The sequence below is a fragment of the Accipiter gentilis genome, chromosome 36, assembly GCF_929443795.1.
Source record: "Accipiter gentilis chromosome 36, bAccGen1.1, whole genome shotgun sequence".
NCBI lineage: Eukaryota > Metazoa > Chordata > Aves > Accipitriformes > Accipitridae > Astur > Astur gentilis.
The window spans coordinates 18,101-41,868 of NC_064915.1; the positions used below are offsets into that span (position 1 = coordinate 18,101).

The 23,768-nt window shown below is 57.8% G+C and overlaps 4 protein-coding genes and 10 non-coding genes across 15 annotated transcripts; 8 read left to right on the forward strand and 6 right to left on the reverse strand.

Annotated features, from left to right (window-relative positions):
• The first annotated feature begins 81 nt into the window (after positions 1 to 81).
• On the forward strand, positions 82 to 153 carry TRNAE-CUC (transfer RNA glutamic acid (anticodon CUC)). The gene has a single exon. It is a non-coding gene; the product is annotated as a tRNA-Glu (tRNA).
• A 224-nt stretch (positions 154 to 377) lies between these two features.
• On the reverse strand, positions 378 to 451 carry TRNAT-AGU (transfer RNA threonine (anticodon AGU)). Its single transcript has one exon. It is a non-coding gene; the product is annotated as a tRNA-Thr (tRNA).
• Positions 452 to 658: 207 nt separating this feature from the next.
• TRNAD-GUC (transfer RNA aspartic acid (anticodon GUC)) lies at positions 659 to 730 on the forward strand. Its single transcript has one exon. It is a non-coding gene; the product is annotated as a tRNA-Asp (tRNA).
• A 1,246-nt stretch (positions 731 to 1,976) lies between these two features.
• Positions 1,977 to 2,048, reverse strand: TRNAM-CAU (transfer RNA methionine (anticodon CAU)). The gene has a single exon. It is a non-coding gene; the product is annotated as a tRNA-Met (tRNA).
• Positions 2,049 to 2,301: 253 nt separating this feature from the next.
• On the reverse strand, positions 2,302 to 2,373 carry TRNAA-CGC (transfer RNA alanine (anticodon CGC)). Its single transcript has one exon. It is a non-coding gene; the product is annotated as a tRNA-Ala (tRNA).
• Positions 2,374 to 2,547: 174 nt separating this feature from the next.
• On the forward strand, positions 2,548 to 2,629 carry TRNAS-GCU (transfer RNA serine (anticodon GCU)). The gene has a single exon. It is a non-coding gene; the product is annotated as a tRNA-Ser (tRNA).
• A 520-nt stretch (positions 2,630 to 3,149) lies between these two features.
• TRNAN-GUU (transfer RNA asparagine (anticodon GUU)) lies at positions 3,150 to 3,223 on the forward strand. Its single transcript has one exon. It is a non-coding gene; the product is annotated as a tRNA-Asn (tRNA).
• Positions 3,224 to 3,395: 172 nt separating this feature from the next.
• On the reverse strand, positions 3,396 to 3,466 carry TRNAG-GCC (transfer RNA glycine (anticodon GCC)). Its single transcript has one exon. It is a non-coding gene; the product is annotated as a tRNA-Gly (tRNA).
• Positions 3,467 to 4,209: 743 nt separating this feature from the next.
• On the forward strand, positions 4,210 to 5,656 carry LOC126035020 (histone H2B 5-like). The gene has a single exon (XM_049793109.1). It carries the CDS (start codon positions 4,246 to 4,248, stop codon positions 4,624 to 4,626), a length of 381 nt encoding a protein of 126 aa, XP_049649066.1. The 5' UTR covers positions 4,210 to 4,245; the 3' UTR covers positions 4,627 to 5,656.
• Positions 5,656 to 6,932, reverse strand: LOC126035019 (histone H2A type 2-C-like). Its single transcript, XM_049793108.1, has one exon. It carries the CDS (start codon positions 6,500 to 6,502, stop codon positions 6,113 to 6,115), a length of 390 nt encoding a protein of 129 aa, XP_049649065.1. The 5' UTR covers positions 6,503 to 6,932; the 3' UTR covers positions 5,656 to 6,112.
• Positions 6,933 to 7,211: 279 nt separating this feature from the next.
• TRNAK-UUU (transfer RNA lysine (anticodon UUU)) lies at positions 7,212 to 7,284 on the forward strand. Its single transcript has one exon. It is a non-coding gene; the product is annotated as a tRNA-Lys (tRNA).
• Positions 7,285 to 7,456: 172 nt separating this feature from the next.
• On the forward strand, positions 7,457 to 7,528 carry TRNAQ-CUG (transfer RNA glutamine (anticodon CUG)). Its single transcript has one exon. It is a non-coding gene; the product is annotated as a tRNA-Gln (tRNA).
• A 3,256-nt stretch (positions 7,529 to 10,784) lies between these two features.
• SLC27A5 (solute carrier family 27 member 5) lies at positions 10,785 to 19,244 on the forward strand. Its single transcript, XM_049792833.1, has 10 exons — positions 10,785 to 11,417; positions 13,719 to 13,928; positions 14,478 to 14,636; positions 15,312 to 15,436; positions 15,541 to 15,735; positions 16,440 to 16,530; positions 16,775 to 16,973; positions 17,062 to 17,159; positions 18,111 to 18,241; positions 18,823 to 19,244. Exons 1-10 carry the CDS (start codon positions 10,919 to 10,921, stop codon positions 18,997 to 18,999), a joined length of 1,884 nt encoding a protein of 627 aa, XP_049648790.1. The 5' UTR covers positions 10,785 to 10,918; the 3' UTR covers positions 19,000 to 19,244.
• Positions 19,245 to 19,335: 91 nt separating this feature from the next.
• THAP7 (THAP domain containing 7) lies at positions 19,336 to 23,056 on the reverse strand. Of its 2 annotated transcripts, none has more exons than XM_049793008.1 (5): positions 23,018 to 23,056; positions 22,203 to 22,282; positions 21,425 to 21,580; positions 20,536 to 20,676; positions 19,336 to 20,422 (listed from the first exon to the last, which is right to left on the reverse strand). In XM_049793008.1, exons 2-5 carry the CDS (start codon positions 22,280 to 22,282, stop codon positions 19,882 to 19,884), a joined length of 918 nt encoding a protein of 305 aa, XP_049648965.1. In that variant the 5' UTR covers positions 23,018 to 23,056; the 3' UTR covers positions 19,336 to 19,881. The 2 variants fall into 2 exon arrangements, with proteins under 2 accessions (XP_049648965.1, XP_049648964.1); XM_049793007.1 differs by having other exon boundaries at positions 22,203 to 22,334; positions 23,018 to 23,055.
• Positions 23,057 to 23,768: the final 712 nt, after the last annotated feature.

Sequence of the window (23,768 nt, forward strand, 5' to 3'; positions counted from 1 at the left end):
GCGCCATTTCGATCCACCTCCCAACTTCCAGCGCCACCAGCGCGGAGCCCTGAGGGCCGGCGGTAGAATTCCTTTCACCGCTCCCTGGTGGTCTAGTGGTTAGGATTCGGCGCTCTCACCGCCGCGGCCCGGGTTCGATTCCCGGTCAGGGAAAACTTTTTTTTTTTTTTTTAAATTCCTCCCCCCCCCCCCCTCTATTTTTCACTTTTATATTATTTTCTATCCCTTCCCCGCGAACTCCACCCCCATGCATCCTTCCCTCCTCGGTATGCGCCGGCAAGATTTAGGAGTAGCCTTTTATTTTAAAACAAAACAAAAAAGCGGGGGAGAAATAATGAAAACTACCAGGCTATCGCGATAAAGACGCGACAGAGCAGAGGCACCGCTGGGATTCGAACCCAGGATCTCCTGTTTACTAGACAGGCGCTTTAACCAACTAAGCCACGGCGCCGCGTCTTCTCCGCGGTCGCCCTCGTTCTCCATCACCGGCAGCTGACGCCGCTTCTCACCCCCCCCCCCCCCAAACCTGTGTCCTTCCCCACGCATGTCCGCACCTTCTCCGAGGTTCTCCCACGGAGGCGGGGGGGAGCCGCTTCTCGGTGCTCGGCGCCGGGACGAAATTTAAGTAACCGCCGGCCGCAAACGGCTGCCGGCTCTGTCCTCGTTAGTATAGTGGTGAGTATCCCCGCCTGTCACGCGGGAGACCGGGGTTCGATTCCCCGACGGGGAGGCTTCATTTTCTTTTTATTAACCTTCTTTTTCCCACCCCGCTTCAAAACATCTACCTCTCCCAACCCTCCGCACTTGGGGCGTTTTGCCACGGATTTTTCAACGACCTCCCTCCGCGTTGCGCGTTTTTTTTTTCCCCAGAGAGAGAAAATAATTTAAAAAAAAAAAAAAAAAAAAAGGGGATTGGGGTGCTTTTATTCCCACCAGGGAGGCCGAATTGCGGCGGCTGAGCCGTGAAGCCTCTACGGGGAGCGGGCGAGTGATTATACACAACTTTATATCGCTCCCTGTTACCCCGGGGTGGATGTTAGCCGCCCGGAACTCACAAAATTTAACAGGACAGCATTACAACAGCCATAAATGGACGTTATCACCGCAGCCGGGCCTGGAAAAGGCGTTGGGCTGCGAGCGCCGGCCCAGCCCCATCCCACAGCCCGACACAGACCCACTCCCTACTCACCCCGCCGCGGACTGAGCGCAGCCCCGCCTCCGCCGGGGCTTATATAGTATATAGGCCCGCGAGGGTGCGGACCTGGGGGAGAACTTCAGTCGGCCCTCTGGCGCCCCCGCCTACCTTCACCTCGTCCCCGCCTCCCTTCTCCCACCGACCAATCGAATTGCGCCGCTCCTCTCATCCACCAATCAGACCGCGGCTCTGGAGTTTAAACCGACGGTTTAGGCGCCAAAGCCGGCAGCGCTCGCTCGTTGCTTCTCGGGCCGGAGCGCTCGGATCGGGATTAACGGCGGATCCCGGTGGCTTTTTGGGACTTAAATTTTCCCCTCTGGAGGCCTGATCATCCCGGGTATAGCGTCGCTGTAGAGAGCAGCTTTCTCATTCCAGCGCTGAGCTCCGGTTAAGCACCCATGGTGCAAATGGGAGCATGATCACGCACGGGGAAGCACCGTGCAGGGCTCTCCACCCTTAGAGATTCCTCCAAAACTGAAGTCATGAGCAATTCTGTTTGATTTAACTCTCCCCGCTGCCAGCAGGAGGTTGAGCTGGGTTTCTTTGCAGGTCCTTTCCAACCTGGGACACCTTGTGAAGATGGCAGGGCAGCCACCCATCCGTCGTGAGAGCGTTGGGTGCTTGTGCGAAATAAATCGTGATATTTAGGAGGGAGAGAAAATCATTAAATCCAGCGCAGGGGGGGTGTTTATCCTTAGCAGAGGGCGTTGAGGACGTGAGGAAAGTGCAGAAGGGGCGAACAAGGAGAGAAATAAGAGTGGGGGGAGAAAAAAAAAGTAATTAGCAGAGGATGGTTTCGATCCATCGACCTCTGGGTTATGGGCCCAGCACGCTTCCGCTGCGCCACTCTGCTACTTATACACACGATCTTTTAATTTATCCTGATAACACGTAATTGGAAAAATTCCAGGAGGAGACTGCGTTCCCACATGGGGCAGGGCAGTGAAAGAGCGGAGGTGGCGGGATTTCCGAGGCGGGAGGTACAAAATAGGGCTAAGAGGGCTCCCCTTAAGGGCCGACTCCTTATTCCAGCCTCCCTCCCCCCCCCCCCCCCCAAAAAAACCAAACAAACAATAAGGCGAAGGAAGGTTCCCCCCAACCCGCGCTGGAGATGCCGGGGCTTGAACCCGGGGCCTCATACATGCGAAGCATGCGCTCTACCGCTGAGCTACATCCCCTGCGCGCACCCCGCTCCCGCCACCCCACTTGGCACCGCCTCCCCCAGGGCGAAACCCCGCCCCTCCTCTCTTTATCCCCGCCCCCTTTCCTCTCTGTCCCCGCCCCCTTCCTCCTCCTCCTCCTGCCGGCTTAGCGCGCCCCATGGCGGCGCGGCGGGCGCGTGCTGCCCGGCGGACGAGGTGGCCGAGTGGTTAAGGCGATGGACTGCTAATCCATTGTGCTCTGCACGCGTGGGTTCGAATCCCATCCTCGTCGGGGAGTTCAAATTTTGTCTTTCCCCCTCCGTCTCCTTCCACCCCCATCACCTTTTGAAACTGATTTATTTTGGGGGGGGGGGAGCTCCCCCTCTGCACTTTTCCTTTAGTTTTTGTTTGGTTTGTTTTGGTGGTTTTTTTTTTTTAGCAAGGGTTTTGAGGCGTTCTGCTGCAATTCCGCAGACGGGCAATCCCCCCGTGCGCGCTCCCTGCCCTCCCCTTCCCCAGTTCTTGCAGTTGCCCCCCCCCCCCGCTTTTTTTACCCCCCCGCTTTTTTTACCCCCCCCTTCTATCACAGGTGCAACAGCCTCCCCCAGTGCAATTTTCCAAGATTCCCCCCACCCCAGCTTTTCCAGGATTTGGGGAGAGGGTGCACCTTGCTGGGAGGGGAGCACCATCCTATTTTCCAACCCGGGGCCCCCCCTTTTCTCTTGCAAGTACAGGACCCCCCCCCCCCAAATTTTAGAGGGTGCAGTGCAGCCCGGTGTTGGGAGGGGCGGCGGGGGGGGCTGATACCGCGGGTCTCTGTGGCGCAATCGGTTAGCGCGTTCGGCTGTTAACCGAAAGGTTGGTGGTTCGAGCCCACCCAGGGACGGGGGGATTTAAATATTGTTAATTTTTCTTTTTTTTTTTTTTATGACGCGAATTATTATTTTTACGGGTGGGAGCGGTAAAGTGCTGCGGTCCGTTCTTGTGTTCCAGGTGGAAAAGGGGGCTGGAGAAAGGGGTGAAAATGGGAAGAAGGAAAAAAAAAAATAATGATGCGTTGCATTGGCCGGGAATCGAACCCGGGCCTCCCGCGTGGCAGGCGAGAATTCTACCACTGAACCACCAATGCTGCCGCTGACGGCTCTTTAAGGGACCGAAAAATGAGGGGATTAACCCCAAAACAGCCCTATGACGCATAAAATTACTCTGCCTGCCAGGGGCCACCCCCTGCTAACGGGGATGCCGCGCTAATTAAAATGAACAGCAATTAGAGGCGGAAAAGGCGCTTCTTGTTAGCTGAGCGGCGGGAGATTTGAATTTCGCGCGCTCGGCGCTGATTGGTCTCCGGATTCGGGTGGGGCGGGGTGGGCGGGGCCGAGAAGGGAATCCCGCGGTCCGGCCGCGGTCTCCCCGGGAGCGCTCCGGTCCCGAAGGGAAAGCGGGGTCGAGCGGCTCCGGTACCGCTTCCCCCCCTCCCCCCGCCGCCGGGAAAACCCCGCTACGGCTTCCCCACATCCCGGTTCCCGCGACGTGGGGTCCCCCCGTGCCGGCCGTGCTCCCCCTCCGGGGCGGCACCGAGCTCGAACAGGGGAGCAGGGCGGCTTCCCGCTGTCCATGCTGTGCGCGGCGGGATCCTAACGGCGCGTTCTGATTGGCCGAGACCCTTGCGCTGAACTCAACGATCAGCGCCCAATCAGAGCCTACGTTCTGGAGCCGCTAGATTTGCATGCGCGGAGGGGAGGGGGCGCGTGTGTGTCTCCGCGCGGGGCGCTGTAAGACGTCTCGGCCAATAGGAGAGCGCGACATTTGAATCCCTCATTTGCATAACGCCGCTATAAAAGCGGCGCCGGGCGGTAGCTCTCTTCCACTCCGTAGCGTTTGCTTTGTGGTGAGCTCGGAGAGTACGCCATGCCCGAACCGGCCAAATCGGCGCCCGCCCCCAAGAAGGGCTCCAAGAAAGCGGTGACAAAGACCCAGAAGAAAGGCGACAAGAAGCGGCGACGCAGCCGCAAGGAGAGCTACTCCATCTACGTCTACAAGGTACTGAAACAGGTACACCCCGACACCGGCATCTCCTCCAAGGCTATGGGGATCATGAATTCCTTCGTCAACGACATTTTCGAGCGCATCGCGGGTGAGGCTTCCCGCCTGGCCCACTACAACAAACGCTCCACCATCACCTCGCGGGAGATCCAGACGGCCGTCCGGCTCCTGTTACCCGGCGAGCTGGCTAAGCACGCCGTCTCCGAGGGTACCAAAGCTGTCACCAAGTACACCAGCTCCAAGTAAAAAAGCGGCTGGACGCGGCTGCGGGAACCCGCTCGCCTCGACTCGACCCAAAGGCTCTTTTCAGAGCCACCCACCTGCTTGCTAAAGAGCTGATATTGCTGCTGAGATGCGCCGTGTTTTTCTGGACTTTCTGAGGGTTTGTAGAGCGCGGTAGGGGGGGTGGGGACGCTTTAAGAGTCCTCAGTAAAATGGATTATTTTTCTGTATTTTAACAACACGCCCGTTCGGGGCTGTAGTTGAGGCTTTTCCCGCAGCCGTCCCTCCTCGGGGTTACTCGTTCGTGCTGCCGCTTTCGCCTTCAAACCCTTGCTCCGCTCTGATTGGCCCGGACCGGCGTGGGACGTCACGGCGGGGCGGGGAGAAAGGCGCGCACGGAGATAAAGCGCAGGTTTCCCTCTGGTCCGCTTCGGGACTCTATAAAGCCTGGGGGGGGGGGGGGGGCCGCCATTGTATTCGCTGCTGTTGGGGGAGTTGGGGGAGTGGGTGGGTGCCGTTAGACGGACCCCCAAGACGCGGAAGTCTTTGCCTGTAGGTGGGTGTTATATGTTAGATACGCACCTGTGTGTGTGGGAGGGTGGATTTTACTGCTAGTCTGTTTATTTCAGGGCAGAACTGAGGCTTCTTTGGAGTGTCAAAACAGCAATTTTAGAAAAACAAGCTGGGTGTGATGAGCGTAAAAAGGTTTTATTAGCGCGTACTTAAAGCGTAGTGCAGTGGCTGGGGGGGGAATGACACCCCCCACCGCCACCACCCTGTTTTTTAGCTTTTATTTCATGTTTAGGTAGAACAGGGATGAAATGGGACGTGTTTTCTTCTGGGGTGGGATCGTATAAAGAGTGTTGGGTGTATTAATTAATATTTCGGAGTGAGAGTTGCCCCCACCGCTTCTCGCGGCCCGCCCTGGTGCCCACCCCAGCAGGGCTGGGGAGATAGTGGCAGAAAAGGCGGGGCTCCAAACGGCGCACCGCCATTGGTTGGACGGAATCAGGAACGGGCCAATCAGCGCGCGGGTTTTGGAGAAGCCGCAGGGGCATGGGCGGGGGAGCTCTGCAGGGGCTGTCACAGCCAATGGGTGGGCGTAGACTGGAGCCTTCATTTGCATAACGACAAGCAACCACCACTCCTTCGCTCATGCGGCAATACCAGGAAGTAACGTTATCGGTAGAAATTAGTGTTTAGTTTGTGAGTCGTTGTTGTCACAGCCGTGAAACCGATCTCCTCCGTCACTTCTATTCTTTACTGGGTGCTCTCCTGGTTCTTTAAGGGCTGCTTAATGAGCTGTGGGGTGACGGAGGGGCTTTCCCCTCTCATAGCTCCCATAGTGGAAAAACAATTAATGGATTAAAGCTCATTAGCGCCAAGCCCCCTCCTCACCCCGGTCCTCCAGCCCTTTTCCTGAAGCGGTGGGTGGCTCTGAAAAGAGCCTTTGGGTTTAAAACAAAGAACAAAAACCTGCTGGTTTCCCCCCAACCCCTCTGCTGCTGCCTCACTTGCCCTTGGCCTTGTGGCTCTCGCTCTTCTTGGGCAGCAGCACAGCCTGGATGTTGGGCAGCACCCCGCCCTGGGCGATGGTGACGCCACCCAGCAGCTTATTGAGCTCCTCGTCGTTCCTCACCGCCAGCTGCAGGTGACGGGGAATGATCCGCGTTTTCTTATTATCCCGGGCGGCGTTACCCGCCAGCTCCAAAATTTCAGCTGTCAGGTATTCCATAACGGCAGCCAAATAAACGGGAGCGCCGGCGCCCACCCGCTCGGCGTAATTACCCTTACGAAGCAAACGATGAACGCGGCCAACGGGGAACTGGAGGCCGGCGCGGGACGAACGCGACTTGGCCTTTGCCCGGGCTTTGCCCCCCTGCTTGCCGCGCCCCGACATCGCTCCACGTTTGGCTACCGAAAATAATATGGAATAGCCGCCGCGCTGCCTTTTTATACCCTACCGGGGATCGAAAGGACGCCTTCTGATTGGCTACGGCGTCTTTCCCCGGAGGACCAATAGAACGGCACCCATTCTTGGCCAATAGCAGCCCGAGGTTTGGATCCGCCTCGGTGGCCGTACGAAGGTGATAAACTGGGGTTGGGGGGTGTGTGTGTGTGTGTGTGTGGCTGCGGGCAGGTGAAGGCAGCGCTCGTTCCCTCGAGCTATACAGGGAGATTTAAGCGAGGTTTTGGTATATTAAAGGGTTTTTTTTGGGGGGGAGAGGGCATATTAATAGCTCGGCACATGTCTGCTGTGGGGCTGAGGGCAAGCCGCCGGCTCCCCACTCCCGCGCTTTCCCATTGGTTTGGGGGGGGGGGGGGGGGGGGGGGGGAGAGATGGGGGGGGGGGCGGCAGTGTTCACTCAGGTCCGCCCTGAGGCCATTGAAAGAAGCTCCGCCCACCGCTGCGACTCCGTACGGCCTGAGGCGCGGCTTCCCACACCCCAACAGCACTTTTTTCACCTTAAAACCTTGGGGAAAAAAAAAAAAAAAATCACGGTTTTTGCTCCTAAAAAGCTGCCTTTTTTTTTTCACCCTTTCTCCCGCTGAACCCCGCGGGTATCCCGCTCGGCCCATGGGGAGGCGGCGGAAGGCGGCCGGCAGGAGCCCGGATAGCTCAGTCGGCAGAGCATCAGACTTTTAATCTGAGGGTCCAGGGTTCAAGTCCCTGTTCGGGCGAAAGTGCCTCCTTTTTATTTATTTTTTTTTCCCCGCTTTTTTCTCCTTTCGCCGCCCGCCCCAGCGCGATCCCCGCCGCTGTGTCCCCCGTCGTCGTCCCCCCACCTCCGGGCCGGGCTCTGTTTGGCGGCGGGGAGGCGTGTGGGGGCCGGCGGGGCTGGCACGGCGGGCCGGTCCCATGGTGTAATGGTTAGCACTCTGGACTCTGAATCCAGCGATCCGAGTTCAAATCTCGGTGGGACCTTCCCTGTCTTTTGTGACCATTTCTCCCTACCCCCGGTCACCTTCTGTGTGTGTGTCCCCCAAACACGGGGAGGGATGGTGGGGGTCCCACTCCTTTTGGGACGCTGTGTTTGGGGGGGACTCTGTGCCTCAAGTGTGTCAAAGCCCCCGCAGGTATGATGTGGGTTGCCCCAAACGTGACCCACCTGTGTGGGACACCCCACGCATGACACCCCATGGGGGACTAAGTGTCCCATCCCACGTGTGACACCCCATCAGGGACCACATGTCACGTCCCAAGACTGACACCCTATTGGGGACCTCGTGTGACACCCCCTCCCACACCCCCCCCCGCCCCTTTGGGGACTGCATGTGACATCTCATGTGTCACATCCCACGTCCGATGTCCCATCGGGGACCACACGTGACACCCCGTTGGAGATGGCGTATGACATCCCGTGTGTGACAACCCCGTTGGGGACCACATGTGACACCCCCATCATGGTCTGTGTGTGGCACCCAAGGGGTGACACCCCATCAGGGACCACCTATGAAGTCCCCTTGTGTCTGTCCGTCCCCCCCCCTTGGGGACCACAAGTGCCACCTGGAGGGGGAGGTGACCTGAAGGGGAACTGAAAGTGACTTTACAGCCACTTCTCCTCCTTCCCTTGTACCCCCAGCCATGAGGCCAGGACACAACCCCGCTGGAGCTTGGGCTCTCCCAGTGCCTCCCAGTCCCACTGGCCCCATGGTAGGACCTGGCTTCTTCTGCCCCACGTCCCCAGTGAGCAGTTGGGGATGATGGGGACACAGTGTCCAGGGGGCTCGGTGGCTCTGGGGTGGGGGGGTGGGGGGGGGGCACAAGACCAGCAGCCCCCAACCAACCCCAATGTCCCTTGCAGGCTGGTGGCAAAGAGCAGGGCACAGGGATGTGAATATGGGGACAGGGACAGGGTGGGGGGCACCAGGTTGGGGACAGGGAACCATCTTCCCTCCACCCCACCCCAATAATCTCCTTCAGGGCATCCCCAAGGTGGGACGTCGCTGGTGGGGACGGCAGGGCACGGGTCCACCCCGGTACCCGCTGCCTCTCCCCAGGTCAATGTCCCCTCACCGCGGCGGCACTTTGACTCCGGTGACACAAAACACCGATAAACTGGTGACCGCTGTCCTGGTTTCAGCTGGGACGGGGTTCATTGTCTTCCTAGTAGCTGGTACAGCGCTATGGTTTTGAGTTCAGTATGAGAAGAATGTTGATAACGCTGATGTTTTCAGTTGTTGCTCAGTAATGTTTAGTCTAAAGGATTTTCCAGCTTCTCCTGCCCAGCCAGCAAGAAGGCTGGAGGGGCACAAGAAGTTGGGAGGGGACACAGCCAGGGCAGCTGAGCCAAACTGGCCAAAGGGGTATTCCATACCGTGTGACGTCATGCCCAGTATATAAACTGGGGGGGACTAACGGGGCGTCGATCGGCAGGTAGCGAGCAATTGCACTGTACCACCACTTGCACATTCCAATCGTTCTGTTATTACTGCTGTCGTTTGATTAGTGTTACCGTTATCATTACTGGTTTCTTCTTTTCTGTTTATTAAACTGTTCTTATTTCAACCCATAAGTTTTACTTTTTTTTCCGATTCTCTCTTTTTTTTTTTTCGATTCACTGCGTCGGGGGGGAAGTGAACGAGCAGTGAACTAAGAAGAACGTGGTGCTTAGTTGCCGCCTGGGGTTAAACCATGACACCGCAAAATTGCAAAACCTTTTTGAGCAAAGGGCAACACCTGGTGTGTTTCATCCTGCGTTTTCCAGCAGCTGCCAAAAACCCATTTGATCCCAGTGACAATTTTATAGCCCACGAACACCCGATGTTGCAAATAGAAGGCAAAGGTGAGCGACACGACACTGAACGTGTTTGGTTCTTTTTTTTTTTTTAATTAGTGGAAAGATTAATTGGCCTGTCAAGAAGCAGCTTGCCAGCTGCTCACACCCAGGATTGGGATTTAAATGGCAAACTTTGTTTTTCTACTGGGAAGTAGGGAAAACAAACCTGTTTGTGTGACCATTCAAACAGGAGGGGGGGGGGGTGGGGTGGCCAAAATCCTTTGGTGTGGGGCTGGTCCTGCTGGGAAAGGCCTGAAGATGCAGCTGGTTTCCAAGAAAACGGGAAGGGGAGCAAGTCTTGTTGGGGTGGGGTTTCCACGTGTGAGCGCCAATAAAGTCAAAGCCAAATAGGCCGATTTCCCAGTTTTTACAATGGAAGGAGAAATGCTGGAGATGTTTGGGGTCAGTTGGAGATGTTTGGGGTCAGCTCGAGATCTTTGGGGTCAGCTGGAGATGCTGGAGCTGTTTGGGGTCAGGTGGAGATGTTTGGGTTTATCTGGAGATGTTTGGGGTCAGGTGGAGATGCTTGGGGTTATCTGGAGATGTTTGGGGTCAGGTGGAGATGTTTGGGGTCAGCTGGAGATGCTGGGTTTGGTTGGAGACACTGGGTTTGGATGGAAATGGTGGATGGATGGAGATGGTGGATGGATGATGTTGAGGTTGGATGGAGATGTGGATTGAATGGAGATGTTGGGGTCGGACGGAGACACGGGGGAGTTGGATGGAGACGTTGGGGTTGGATGGAGACATGGTGGGGCTGCAGAGGGACCTCCACCCATCCCATGGAGGACCCAGCCGTGCTTGCGTTCTCCACGCAGCGCGTCAAGCACCTGATGGAGCAGGGTCTGCTCACGGAGATGCCTCCGTGTAGACCCCAACCCCTAACCCAAAGCCAAGAGCGGGTGGATGGATGGATGGATGGATGGGTGGATAAATAGTTATGGTTGATAGATGAGGTAGGTAGACAGCTAGGTGGGTAGGTGGAAGGATGGTGAGACAGCTGGATAGGCAGGCAGACAGACAGACAGAGGCTAGCTACACTGATGGACAGCTCATGTCTCCATACTGATAGGTTCTGGCGGATGCAGACAGAAGAGCAGGTGCCAGTGATGCCTGGCTGGATGGCGACTGTCCGGCATCGGCGGCCAGAAGGACCCAAACGGCAGCAGGATGGACAGACGGACAAGCGCCCTTCCTCTGCGGGCTGGAGGGACAGAAGAATGGGGTGAGGCAGGAGGGATGGGCAGGCAGGCAGCTAGCCAGCTAGCCGGTCACGGAGACATGAGCCGCCCTCGAGGTGTTGCTCTACACGCTGGGGCAAGGCTCCTACCGCAGGGAAAAGTGGGAAAAAAAAAAAAAAAAAAAAAAAAAAAAAGATAAGAAAACAAACCACCCTAATCCTGGCAGCACTGGCAAACACGGCAAAGCCCTGACGGGCGCCGGCAGCTGGGGCAAGGTGCACTTGGGGCGGACCTTGGTCAACAGCACCCAGCGGGTGCTGCCGGGGACCGGCACCCCCCCCCCCCCCCGTGACCATGCCGGCGCTGGGGGCCGTCACGGCGGCGGCGGCGGCCGGGCTGGTCTTGTTGCTGCTGCTGGTGCCGGCGGCAGCCCCTCACCTGTTCCCCTTATTCTGGGCTGACCTGGTGGCTTTTGCCGGCTTGGTGCGGTCATCGGTGCGATGTCAGCGGCGTTTGAACCGCCAGCCCCCCGTCACCCTCCTCGATGTCTTCCAGGAGCACGTTCGCCGCCAGCCCCGCTGGCCCTTGCTCCGCTTCCAGGATGAAGTTTACACCTACGAAGACATCGAACGCTGGAGCAACCGTGCTGCCCGTGTGTTCTCCCGGCACCTGGAGCTCCAGCCGGGTCGGACCGTCGCCGTCTTCCTCCCCAATGAACCTTCCTACGTATGGACCTGGTTGGCGTTGGCCAAGCTGAGCTGCCCCATGGCTTGTCTCAACTGCAACGTGCGGGGTCGGGCGCTGCAGCACGCGCTCGCCGCTGCCCAGGCCACCCTCATCCTCGCCAGCCCTGGTGAGTGGCTCCCACACGGAGTTTGGAAATTTGGGGTGCCGAGAGGACCCAGGCATCCGGGTGGGTCCCGTCCCGTCCTCCTCCCTCCCTGAGTTGCGTCTTTCCTTGCAGGTGTGCGGTGCACACGCGTGTACGAGGGGGTGAGGCGGGAGGGTGTCTGCACGTGTCGATGCTTGTGTGTGCGTTTGCATGGGTGTGAGTGGCAGCACGTGTGTCTGTACGCGTGTCAGTGTTTGTCCGTGGATTTACACGGGTGTCTGTGCCTCTACATGTGTCTGCACACGTGTCAGTGCCTCTGCCTGCATCTACATTCATGTCAGTGTCTGTGCGTGGATTTGCATACGTGCCAGTGCCTGTACATGTGTCTGCACACGTGTCAGTGTCTGTCCATGGATTTACACGGGTGTCTGTACATGTCTGCACGCGTGTCAGTGTCTGTCCATGGATTTACATGGGTGTCAGTGCCTCTACATGTGTCAGTGTCTGTCCATGGATTTACACGGGTGTCTGTACATGTCTGCACGCGTGTCAGTGTCTGTCCATGGATTTACATGGGTGTCAGTGCCTCTACGTGTGTCAGTGTCTGTCCATGGATTTACACGGGTGTCTGTACATGTCTGCACGCGTGTCAGTGTCTGTCCATGGATTTACATGGGTGTCAGTGCCTCTACGTGTGTCTGCACATGTGTCAGTGTCTGTCCATGGATTTATACGGGTGTCTGTGCCTCTACATGTGTCCGCACGCATGTCAGTGTCCGTGCATGTGTCTGCACACGTGTCAGTGTCCGCACGTGTGGCAGTGTCTGCACGTGTGGCAGCAGCAGCGTGTGTGTCTGCACGTCAGTGCCTGTACGTGTATTTGCATGTGTGTCAGTGTCTGTGCACGTTTACACGTGTGTCACTGACTGCACGTGTGTCCGCACGCATGTCAGTGTCCATGCATGTGTCTGCATGCGTGTTGCTGTCTGTCCACGAATTTCCATGTGTGTCCGCATCCATGCGCATGCTGGCACATGTATCAGTGTCTATACATGCATCGGCACGTATGTCAGTGTCAGTGCATGCATACGCATGCGTGTCAGTACCTATACATGTTGTCTGCAAGTGTGTCGGTGTGCATACATGCATTTCCACGTGTGTTGGCTTCTGTGTGTACATTTGCACGTATGTCAGTCTCTGTGCATGCGTGTTGGCACCCATACATGTTCCTGCAAGATTTTTTTGTGTTGGGGCTGTATTTGCACACAAACCCTCCTCGCACGGCATGGTCATGGCTGCTTGTGCAGCCCTTCGCACACGTGTGTGCAACACGCCTGTGCCCCGGTGAGTGTGTCAGGGTGCGCTGGCTGTGCCAAGGCCACAGGTTAATCATCACTAGCCCTCTCCCGGGGGGGTAAAGGTCTTTTTTTTTTTTTTTTTTTGCATCATGTTTTTGGGGGAAGGAGGTAGAAAAAAAAAAAATCAGGGTAGGAGGAGGCTGGACCCGCTGGGATCCTTAAGGTGCCTGTTGAGGGGGTGGGGGTGTCAGGGTGCCCCTTGGGGGGCTGGGGGCACCCAGCAGATCAGGGCACCCTTAGGGGATGCTCCAGGTGCCTCTGCGTGGTGATCAGGGAGCCTTTTTGGGGTGCTTTGAGTGCCCAGCTGGGATCCGTGGGGGCCTGTTTGGGATCTCCATGGGGGTCTGTCTGGTGGGGACACCCCTTTGGGGTGCTCAGGGTGCCCCGCGGGGATGTATGGAGTGCTTGGGTGACCAGGGGCCCCTTTTAGGGTGCTTTGAGTACCCAACTGGGATCCTCGGGGCTCCCATATGGGATACTCCAGGTGCCAGTCCTGTCTGGGATCCTTGGGGCACCCGTCCTGGATGCCCAGGATGCCCACCCAATTTGGGGTCCCTATCTGAGGTGCAACCAGTGCCCATCTGGGGTCCTTTGGGTGCCCGTTTGGGATGACTGGGGTCCCTACCCTATCAAAGGGTGCATTGGGTGCCCATCTGGGAATCTCTGGGGCACCCATCCATGATGCCTGGGGTGCCCATCTCATTCAGCAGCCCATTTGGGGTACACGGGGTGTCCACCCGGGATCCTTGGGGCACCCATCCTGGATGCCCAGGGTGCCCACCTGTTTGGGGTCCCTATTTGGGGTGCGACTGGTGCCCATCTGGGCTCCTTTGGGTGCCCATTTGGGATGTCTGGGGCGGGGGGGCACCATCTAGGGGAACACTAGATGCCCATCCCTGACCCGTTGGGTTCTCCTCTTGGATACTCATCCATCTGGGGGGGCCCCCCCCCATCTTCCCCGCAGATCTCCAGGCTGCCGTGGAGGAGGTCCTGCCGGCCCTGCGGCGCGACGGCATCCGCGTCTTCTACCTGAGCTCCACGTCACCCACGCCGGGCATCGAGGCCCTGCTGCCCGCCATCGAGGCGGCCTCCGATGAGCCCCTGCCCGCCCACCACCGCACCGGCATCACCGCCAACTCCAAGGCCATCTACATCTATACCTCCGGCACCACCGGTGAGGCCGTGGGGACAGAAATCCCAAAGGCAGGAGGGTCTTCTCCTTGGAGAATGGCAACTGGGAGGGTTTGGGTGTGATAGGTGAAGAGCCAAAGGAGGTTGTCCCCTGTGGGTTGCGTGGGCAAGGCGGTGCAGGTGATGTCGGGGACATTGGAGGGGTCTTGTGGAGGCCCTTCAGCAACCCCGACCATCATAGGTCCACCTGGGCCAGGTGTCTCCTGGCTGCGTCCATGCGAGGGTTGGGCATCTCCAAGAATGGAGACTCAGCGGGTACCTGGGTCTTCCTCGTGGGGACAGGGTGGAGAATCGGACGTCCCTCATCCAACCCTGAGCCCAAACCAGATCCCACCCCAATTAACACAGGCACATCTGGATGAGGTTCCTCATGGCTCCTCCCAGCGAGGTCTGCAGACCTCCAGGGATGGAGACCCACCACCCTGAGGGAAAAGGTTTTGCCCTCCCATCCCATCCCTCATCCCCAGGACCTCCCATCCCACACAGGCACCTCCAAGGTGGACATTTCCCACCCTCTGCTCCCATTCCCCAGGGCTGCCCAAGGCAGCAGTGATCACAGAGATGAAGCTGATGATGGTGGCCAACCTGGGCCAGCTCTGTGGCCTGCGGTCTGATGATGTCGTATACACAACGCTGCCGCTCTACCACTCGGCCGGGCTGCTCATCGGGGTAGGAGGGTGCTTCGAGGTCGGTATGTACCGCCATGTCCCACGTGGCCCCAGACAGTGTAGGGAAGGGGGAGGGGGGGGTGCAGGCAAGGACAGGCAGAGAGAGGTCCTGGAGACAGACGGACGGAGGGAGAAATGCATGGGGAGAAGGTGGAGGAAGAAGGGAGAGGGAGCTGTGTCCGTAGATGGATGAGGGATGGATAGACAGATGGGTGGACATTTTAGATGGATGGAGAGCCGTTTTATGAAGATGGATGTTTTATGGAGATGGATGGATGTCTTGGATAGATTATTATTATTTTTTTTATATATATATATATATATAGGGATGGACAGACTTTTTCTGGAGATGGACTGAAGGATGATGGAAAAATGTGAGGATGGACGGAAGAAAAGGAAAGAAGAGAGAGAAAAGGAGAAAGAGCTCTACAGCGATAAATGGATTAGTGGGGGGATGGATGGCTAGATGGACAGAGAGATGACAAAAAAGCGTAGCGATGGAAAAGGAAAGAGTCGGATGAAAAGAAGAAGGAGAAGGGTGTCCATGTAGATAATGGGTGATTCCAGGGGTGAATGGACAGGACAGATACTCATGGTGATGGATAGAGGGATGGACGGATGGAGAGATGGGTGGAGAAAAGATTAAAAAAAAAGAGGAAAAAGGGAGGGGTAACCATCACCCTGCCACGTCCCCACAGGGGCCACCTGCGTCCTACGGACCAAGTTCTCCGCTTCCCAGTTCTGGGACGACTGCCGCCATTACAACGTCTCTGTCATCCAGTACGTGGGCGAGCTCATGCGTTACCTCTGCAACACGCCCAAGGTAAGGTCCCCACCAGCCTGAAATCCACCCTGGGGTGGTGGTGGGGGACACACGACACTGTGGGGCGCACCCTGAGACGGTTCCTCCCCTTTGTCACCCCACAGCGTGCCGATGACCGGGAGCACGGGGTGCGCTTGGCGTTGGGCAATGGCCTGCGGGCAGAGGTGTGGAAGGAGTTCCTCCAGCGCTTCGGGCCCATCTCCATCTGGGAGTTTTATGGAGCTACCGAGGGGAACGCCGGCTTCATCAACTACACCGGCAAAATCGGGGCCGTGGGCAGAGCCAACGTGTTCCTCAAGGTGAGCCGCTGGCGATGACGATGGCGGGGGGAGAAAACGCTGACTGCCTTGGGGACACCAATACTGTACCTCTAGTTGGGTTGATGCTGGTGGGGGGAGCTCCAGGATACCCTTTTCATGGTGGCACAAACGGTGGGAAACCAACACTGTCCATCAGGTTGGGCTGACAGAAAAGCAGGATCTCCCAGATCCCCTCTTCACGTCCAAAAGGAGTTTCCTCCACCTCTTTGGCCAATGTTGACTCAACAGCGTTGACCTAAAAGTCTGGTTTTGGAGTGTCCATGGCAACCCGGACATCTCCATAGCCCCGAGAAAGGCCACTTTGGTGTCACTTCTTTGTCCCCAACCACCCACGTGTTGAGCAAAAGCTGCAAAAATAAGGCTTTGTCCAGCCTTTTCCCACAATTGCAACGCTCAGCATTCTCCCACAGATCTTTGATTTGAAAGATATCATGATAAGTTTGGTCAATGGTTGACTCTATTATATTAAATCTTATTTAAAGATAAAGGGCGATTAGCTCGGAAAACAAGTGGCTACCCAGGATGTTGGGATTGGGGGGGGGAGCAGGGTGAGTTTCTGTGGGTTGTAATGAACAAATACGAGAAGATGGGACCCGGCGCTCGAAAGAAAGTCTCGCTCTTTTTAATCCCACATTTGTCTTCCACCCACCAGTTTCTCTCTTTGTCCCCCTTCTGCCCTCCAGTGTTTCTCTCCCTTTGAGCTCATCAAGTACAATGTGGAGGAAGACAAACCCGTACGTGACGAGCGAGGTCTCTGCATCCGAGTCTGCCCCGGTAAGAAAAGCTCAGCCTTACGAGGGCCTTTTTTGGGAGGAAAGGGGGGGCAGACAGAGGGTTGAGATGCATCAAAGCCACCTCTTGGTCCTTATCATCATCATCTTGGTGGCTGGAAGCCACCAGAAACCCCCCAAAGAAATAGGAGCATCATCCCTGAGCACCCAGTGGGGCACGGAGGTGACATTCCCCAGTGCCAAGGCAGCTGCTGACCAGCCTCCAACTCTCCTTTCCTTCCCCGAAGGCGAGACAGGGCTGCTGGTCATGAAAATCACCAAGAATACCCCTTTCCATGGCTACGCGGGCGATTCCCGGATGACAGAGAAGAAGGTCTTGAGGGACGTCTTGGTCAAAGGCGACACCTTCTTCAACAGCGGTGACCTCCTCATGATGGACCATGAAAGATTCATCTACTTCCAGGACCGCGTGGGAGACACTTTCCGGTAACTCTGATGCTCTCACACCCACATCTGCCTGGGCAACACCATGTCCAAATTCCCCCCTCACAGCTTCATCCCTTCTCTTCTTCAGTTGGAAAGGTGAGAACGTGGCCACGACAGAGGTTGAGGCCACTCTTGCCCTGGTAAACTTCATCCAGGAGGTCAACGTCTACGGAGTGTCCGTGCCAGGTGAGTACTGGGTGATGCGGGGGGAGCGAGTCTACCAAAATAAGAATCCGGTGATGTTTCAGCCATGTGATGTGTCCCCGAATGGTCTGAGCAGCCCCCAAGAAGCCTAAAGTAGAATAGAATGGAAGGGACCTACAATGATCATCTAGTCCAACTGCCTGACCACTTTGGGACTCATTGACCCAAAGTAAGAGCCCTGTATTGTTTTGGTCTCATGATTACTACCACAACAGTCCAAACAGCCACCAAGAAGAGTAAAACAGGACTGGGTTGCCCCCAAAAAAGCATCTAGTCTTGTTTAGGGAAAGTAATATGTCCACATAATGGTCCAACTGACCACCGAGAAGGCTAAAGTAGGACTTACTGACCCAAAATAAGTTTCTGGCATGGCTTTGGCACACAATGGGTGCCTGTAAAGGTCTGAGTGACTACCAGGAAGGTTAAAAGGGGACTTGGTTGCCCAAACTAAGGGTCCAGCAACATTTTGGGCATGCAACCTACCCCTGCAACGGTCCGAGCAGCCACCAAGAAAAGTCAAATGGGACTCGGTTGCCCAAAAGAAGCATCTGGTGATGTTTTGGTCAACTGACATGTCTCCATGATGGTCCAAGCAGCCACCAGGAAGAGTAAAAGGGGACTCAGTTGCTCAAAGACAGCATCAGTTGCTGGTTTGGGCACACCGTATGCCACCATAATGGTCCATATATGGCCACAAAAGAGGCAAAAATGGCAAACATTCACCCAAAATAAGCATCCTGTGTTGTTTTGACCATGATGTGCCTCCATCGTGGTCCCGGCGGCCACCAAGAAGGCTAAAGTGGGACACATCCACCCAAAGCGTGTAACATTGTTTTGAGCCTGCAACGGGTCGCCCGTAACAGTCCAGGTGGCCACCAAGAAGAATAAAACGAGACTCGGTTGCCCAAAATAACCCTCCGGCATTGTTTGCAGGGTGCGAAGGGCGGTGTGGCATGGCGGCCATCTGCCTGAAGGCCGGGACGAGCTTTGAGGGCGAGAGCCTCTACGCCTTCACCGGGGACACGCTGCCCAGTTACGCCGCGCCCCGTTTCGTGCGGATCCAGGTCAGCGGTCCCAGCTTCACCCGAGGCGGTGGGGTGGCTTCTGGGGGACAGGTTTTGGGTTGGGTTTTTTTGTTTGTTTTTTTTTAAGTCCTCTGCCAAATTAGTCCTTCAGACGAAGGGCGACTGGGCAGCGTGGGCGCCAGCACCCGTTTCCAGCGACTGTGTCGGCGTCTCCCCCCAGTTTCCGATGATGGTGCCAGTAACGGTGCTGGGGTCCCCCGTTACCGGTGACAGCGCCTGTCCCCGTCCCCCCCTCCCCCCAGATGACGTCAGTGCCACGGTCACCCCGTTGTCGTCGGCACTCTCCATCCATTTCTGGAGATGGCGACGGTCTCCCGGTATCAATGACAACATCGGGGTCACCCCGTGTTGATGATGACGTCGGTCCACCTTCCTGATGATGGTCCTTCCTTTTCCACGACAGCAGCAGTCACCCTGTGCCAATGACATCATACAGGTCCCCCCTCATTCCAGTGATGACGGCATTGGCCCCCCGACATTGCCAACGACGGTGCCAGTCACCCCAAACTGGTAACGCCATCCGTCCTCCCATTTCTGATGACGCTGTCCCATCTCCACAGGATGCCCTGGAGATCACGGGCACCTTCAAGCAGTGCAAAGGCAACCTCGTCAAGGAAGGCTTTGACCCCAACGTCATCAAAGACCCCCTCTTCTTCCGTGACGACAAGAAGAAGTCCTACGTGCCCCTGAACCCCGACATCTACGCCGCCATCCTGGACATGAAGCTCAACCTGTAGAAGAAGGAGCCACGCCAGGCCAGGGTCTCTGTGATGGCGACTACCTCAGGGTGACTGGCAAGGCCAATTTGGGGCTAATCAGGCTTTTTTTTTTTTTTTTTTTTTTTTTTTTTTTGCTTCCTTTGGGGAGTTTTTAATGCTGTCGGAGCATGACAAAGGTGACGGGCTGGTCTCAGTGCTCGTTATCCCACCCCAGTGCCTCCATGCCACGCTGGCTGCGGAAATTAAAGGCTTAATTCCAATTATTTGGGTCCACGTGGGTGCCAGGCCAATGAGAGCCATTTTTGGGGGACTGACCCGCTCGTTTATCCTTCTGGAGGGGGCAGATAGCGCCCCAAAATCCTCCCGGCTGCTGGGGAGGGAATATTTGCTCAGCGCTGGCCTCTTGCTTGCCCACAAGGCCAGCCCCGGAGATGTATCAGGCCCCCAAAACACTCGTCTTCGTACCCAGGGCTCATTGAGCTGTTTTAGCTCACTGATCTGGAACAAAACCCCTTTATTTCTTCTTGACCCAATTTTCTGCCCGATCAGTGACCTAAACCAGCTCGAGAAGGCAGCCCGTGCTCCCCCATGGATCTCAGACCCACACGGCACACGACCGAGCCTCCACGATGGCATCGTCTTCTTCCTCCCCTTCCCCAGCAGCGGCTGAGCCGGTTTTAACCAAAAACAAAAGCAGCTCATTTCTCCCCACAGCCGCCTTCTGCCGCATTGGTGAGCAAAACCAAAACTGGCTCCCCCTTTCTCCCAGACGTGAAGCCAACCGCCTCCGTTTTTCATAGAAAAGGCAAAAATCTTTATTTACAAACCCTCCCAGCGGCACCGAGGTGGGGAAGAGGAGAAGAGCTGGGGGTGGGGGGGTGTCCGCCGGGAAAAGCCCCTTCACTCTCCGCTGTCTCCGAGCAGCTGCAGCTCCACCAGCCGTGCCGGGGGTTCCTTGGGAATTCGACGAGCTTCGAGGGGAACCCGACGTTCCCGTTGCAGCTCGCCCACGCGGAGCCGCAGCCGTTGCTCCCGACGTTTGCAGGCTTGGAGCTGCCGTTGGGCTTTATCCAAGGCGTCGAGGGCCGCTTCGGCTCGACGTTTCCAGAGCAGGGCGCTACCGACCTGGTAGCTGTGCTCGCTCTGGATGTACGCTCCGGCTGGTGGTGGTAGCCGCAGCATGTAGAGGGATGGAGAAACGGGACGGGGAGGTGCCGGGGGGTCTCCCTCGGGGAGAGCCGGGGTGGCTGTGGCTTCTCCGTCCCCCGTAGCCACCAAAAGGCCGTCTGGGAGGGGACCGCGGGCACCCGAGGGACCGGGAAGTGCTGGGACACCACCGTGATCTCCGGCTGGGGGGGCGGCGGGGTCTTCGCCTTCCCGGGGGAAACAGGAGACGTCGGCAGTGAAAGGGGGGTCCGGTGGAGAAGGAGTGGGGTCCTGCCTGCGCAGGGAAAGACGAAATTAAATTGGGGGAGGGGGACACGGACAGACACCCAGCACCATCCTGCGTCATTCCCTGCTTGCCCCCACCCCCCCCCCCCCCCGGGGACTCACCTCCACCTCCTGGTGGCCCGAGGGGGCTTTGGGGTGTCACTCTCCGGCGTGGGGGGCTTCGGCTTGGTGGCCCGGGGGGGTTTGGGAGAGGCTGACTCGAAGACGGTGGGTACAGCCCCTTCCTTGAGACGGTGGTAGCCACTGCGGGGTGGGGGGGGTTGGGGGGGGGATAAAAAAAAAAGGGGAGGGGGTCAGTGGGTGGTATGGGGTACCTGGGGTGGGGGTCATCCCCAGGGTGCCCCACGGCTGTCAGTGTCCGCGGGGTGTCCCAAAACTCATGGAGGTCCCAAAGGTTGCAGAGTTCTCGGGGCGCTTTGCGGCCCTAGGGGGTCCCCAAAAAGTCCTGGGGTGCCCCCAAGCTCTAGGGAAAACTTTGGGGAATCTTAAAAGCCCTGGGGGGTGTCCCCAAAATGCCTTGCGAGGTCTCTTGGGTGCCCTAAAGTCCTGAGGGGAAACAGGACGGGGGTCTTCCAAAAGCCCTTGGGTGCTCCATAACCCCCACATGCCACGGGGGTCCCCCCAAAGTCTTGGGGGGGTGTCCCTGGGGTACCCCAAAAGTCTAGGGGAAGGTCCGTGAGCCCTGAAAAAGCACGGGGGAGGGAAAAGTCCTTCTAAAACCCTCGGTGGGGGCAATTTCAGGGTGATCCATAACCCCCAAAATCCTGGGGACCCCCCAGAAGCACTGGGAGAGTTGGGACCCCCAACTGGGAAAATTGGGGGAGGGGGGGGCGGGTATTTAGAGCAAACCATTTCCACCGATGGCGGGGGGAGAGACAGACCAGGTTTAGCCCCAACCAGGAGGAATCCATTTAAAAGTCCACCCGGTTTCCCCGCAAGGGGAAGGAGGGGACCCCTCGTTAGGTGCCTCGTTACGGGTCTCGTTAGCCACCTGAAGCCGACTATCTCGAAGCAGCTCTTCTCGAAGTGCTGGGAGCAGAAGTAGATGTACTTGGAGGCCGGGTCCCAGCGGCCTTCCCCGCTCGCATCCCGTCGCCGGCTGTTCTCCAGCCACAGCGCCCGCCGCGGGTTGTCCTTTTTGGGGAGCCTGGGGACACACACACACACACACGACACGCGTGACGCACAAGTCAGCTGGGAGGTGGTGGGCTCGAATCCCACCTCCAGGTCGTTTTCTGTAAGGTTGGAAGGATGCTCAGCCCACCCCACCACCCCCTCGTTCATGAAAATGGAACGGTCCGGGGAACTCCACTGAAAGGGGATGGGGCTAAACCATTTCCTCGAAAGGGGAGTTGGGGTGGGCACACCTGGTGCAATTCATTGCTAAAGGCCGGGGGGGTGGGGGGGAGGTGAGCAGCTGGGCCAACCCATTGGTAAAGGAGGGGGGAACACACCTGGGACAGCCCATTGTGAAACGGGGGGGGGGGGGGAGAACAACAACACACCTGGGACAGCCCATTGCTAAACGGGGGGAGGGAACACACCTGGGACAGCCCATTACTAAACGGGGGGGGGAACACACCTGGGACAGCCCATTACTAAACGGGGGGGGAGCAAATAAAGCATGAAAGGTGAAAAGCCACGCAAATAAATCATCACAAGGCAGGAACAGGGAAAGCTCCCTTGGCCAGACCACTTTGGGGGGGGGGGTAATGAGGAAGCCAATGGGGGGTCTCCAATCCCCCCCCAGGGGGTGTGGGGGTACCCACCGGTGGAAGGAGATGCCTCGGTTACGGGTCTCCCGAGTGTCACGGGTGCAACAGCCGGCAGCAGAGCAGTGACGGGGCATCTGGGGAGGGGAACCGGGGGGGGGGCGGAGAAGATACTCCCACATGAGCCCCCTCCCCCCCAAAAAAATTACATGTGGTCCCTACCCCCCATATGCCACCTAAACAGCCAAATACTTAGACCCCCAATTATCCCCCCTAACCAGCCCAGCCCCCCAGCAGCCCCCCAAGTCCCTGTACTTCCCCCCCAGCCCCAGAGACCCCACCATGAACCCCCCAAATCTCATGCTGACCCCTAGATACCCCCCCAAGCCAACCCTCACCCCCAGAGCTCCCCCACACCCCCAGCTTCCCCCCCCCAACCACCACAGAGACCCTCAAACCCCCTCAAACCCCCAAGCGCTCCCCCCCCCCCCAGAGCTCCCCCACACTCACTGGTGCCCCCCAAAAACCCCAGTACCCCCCCCCCAAAGCCCCTGCTCCCCCTCAAAACTCCAACACCCCCCCGCCCCAAATCATTAAAACCCAAAATTTGAAGGGGGGGGCACATATGACGTCACGAGGAACCAAGGACACCCCAGGGCCGTTGCTAAGGGACCTTCGCGTAGGCCGCGGTTGCTAAGGGAGGGGGGGGGGGAAGAGCCGGAAGGGGAAGGCCCAGGACCCCCCCCCAGGACCGGACACCCCTTCCAACGTTCCCCACCCCTCAGGGCCGGCTCCCGGGACCGGTTTTACCCCCCTGGACCTGGTTTTACCCCCCCTGGGGCCGTTTTTTGCCCCCTTAGGCCCAGCCTCACCTCAGCGCTCCCATCCCGCCGCCGCCACCGCGGCCTCCCCCCCCCCCCACCCACCCCAACTCTCGCGAGATTTCGCCACACACCCCCCCCAAGTCTCGCGAGAGTTTGCCCCACCCTTCCTTTTTCATTGGCTGCGCCCCGGGAGGGGGGGTGGGCGTGGCATAGGGAAGGCCGCGCCCCGCCCCTTTTTTTCCTTCCTGGGCTGAGGCGCGGTGGTGGGAGGAGCGCCCGCCCCTCCCCGCCCTCGCCTTTATTTGCATGCTGCGTTGTCATTGGCCAGGCGAGCTCCCCCGCCCCACCCGCGGCCGTATTACCCATGCGAGCCCCGCCCCTTCGCTGCGGGCGTTTCAAGGGCCCCCCCCCCCCCCCCCCTCCAGTTTTCGGGGAGTTTCAAGCCCCCCCCCTAGAGAGACTTTATTGGGGTGTAAAAATTTACCAAATTCGGGTAAAAAGGGTTTCGAGGTCCCCTCGATAACTTTTTGGGGTGTTTCAAGCTGCCCCCCCCCCCAACCTGAGGCTCAGGAGTATTTTGACACCCAACCCCAAAATGTGGTTCGGGAGGGTGGGGTCTCCCCAAAAAGGGGCTGGGGGCGGGTTTCAAGGCTCCACCCCCCCAAATGGCGTTTTGGGGAGAGTTTCAAGGCTCCCCACCACAATAGGTTCTGGGGGTGTTTTGACAGCCCCCCCCCCCCCCATCCAGACACCAGGGTCCCTCAAGGCCACTCAGGGGCGGATCCATTTAAAGGCACTT

Excerpts from the sequence above, each read along its gene's own strand:
- LOC126035019 (XM_049793108.1), bottom strand. The coding sequence starts at position 6,502 with ATGTCGGGGCGCGGCAAGCAGGGGGGCAAAGCCCGGGCAAAGGCCAAG.
- SLC27A5 (XM_049792833.1), top strand. The coding sequence starts at position 10,919 with ATGCCGGCGCTGGGGGCCGTCACGGCGGCGGCGGCGGCCGGGCTGGTC. Across the intron at positions 14,637-15,311 it reads AGGAGGGTGCTTCGAGGTCG|GGGCCACCTGCGTCCTACGG; the intron begins GTATGTACCGCC and ends ACGTCCCCACAG. Across the intron at positions 17,160-18,110 it reads CTACGGAGTGTCCGTGCCAG|GGTGCGAAGGGCGGTGTGGC; the intron begins GTGAGTACTGGG and ends CATTGTTTGCAG.
- THAP7 (XM_049793007.1), bottom strand. Across the intron at positions 21,581-22,202 it reads CGAGGCATCTCCTTCCACCG|GCTCCCCAAAAAGGACAACC; the intron begins GTGGGTACCCCC and ends GTGTGTCCCCAG. Across the intron at positions 20,677-21,424 it reads TTCGAGATAGTCGGCTTCAG|TGGCTACCACCGTCTCAAGG; the intron begins GTGGCTAACGAG and ends CCCACCCCGCAG.
- LOC126035020 (XM_049793109.1), top strand. The coding sequence starts at position 4,246 with ATGCCCGAACCGGCCAAATCGGCGCCCGCCCCCAAGAAGGGCTCCAAG.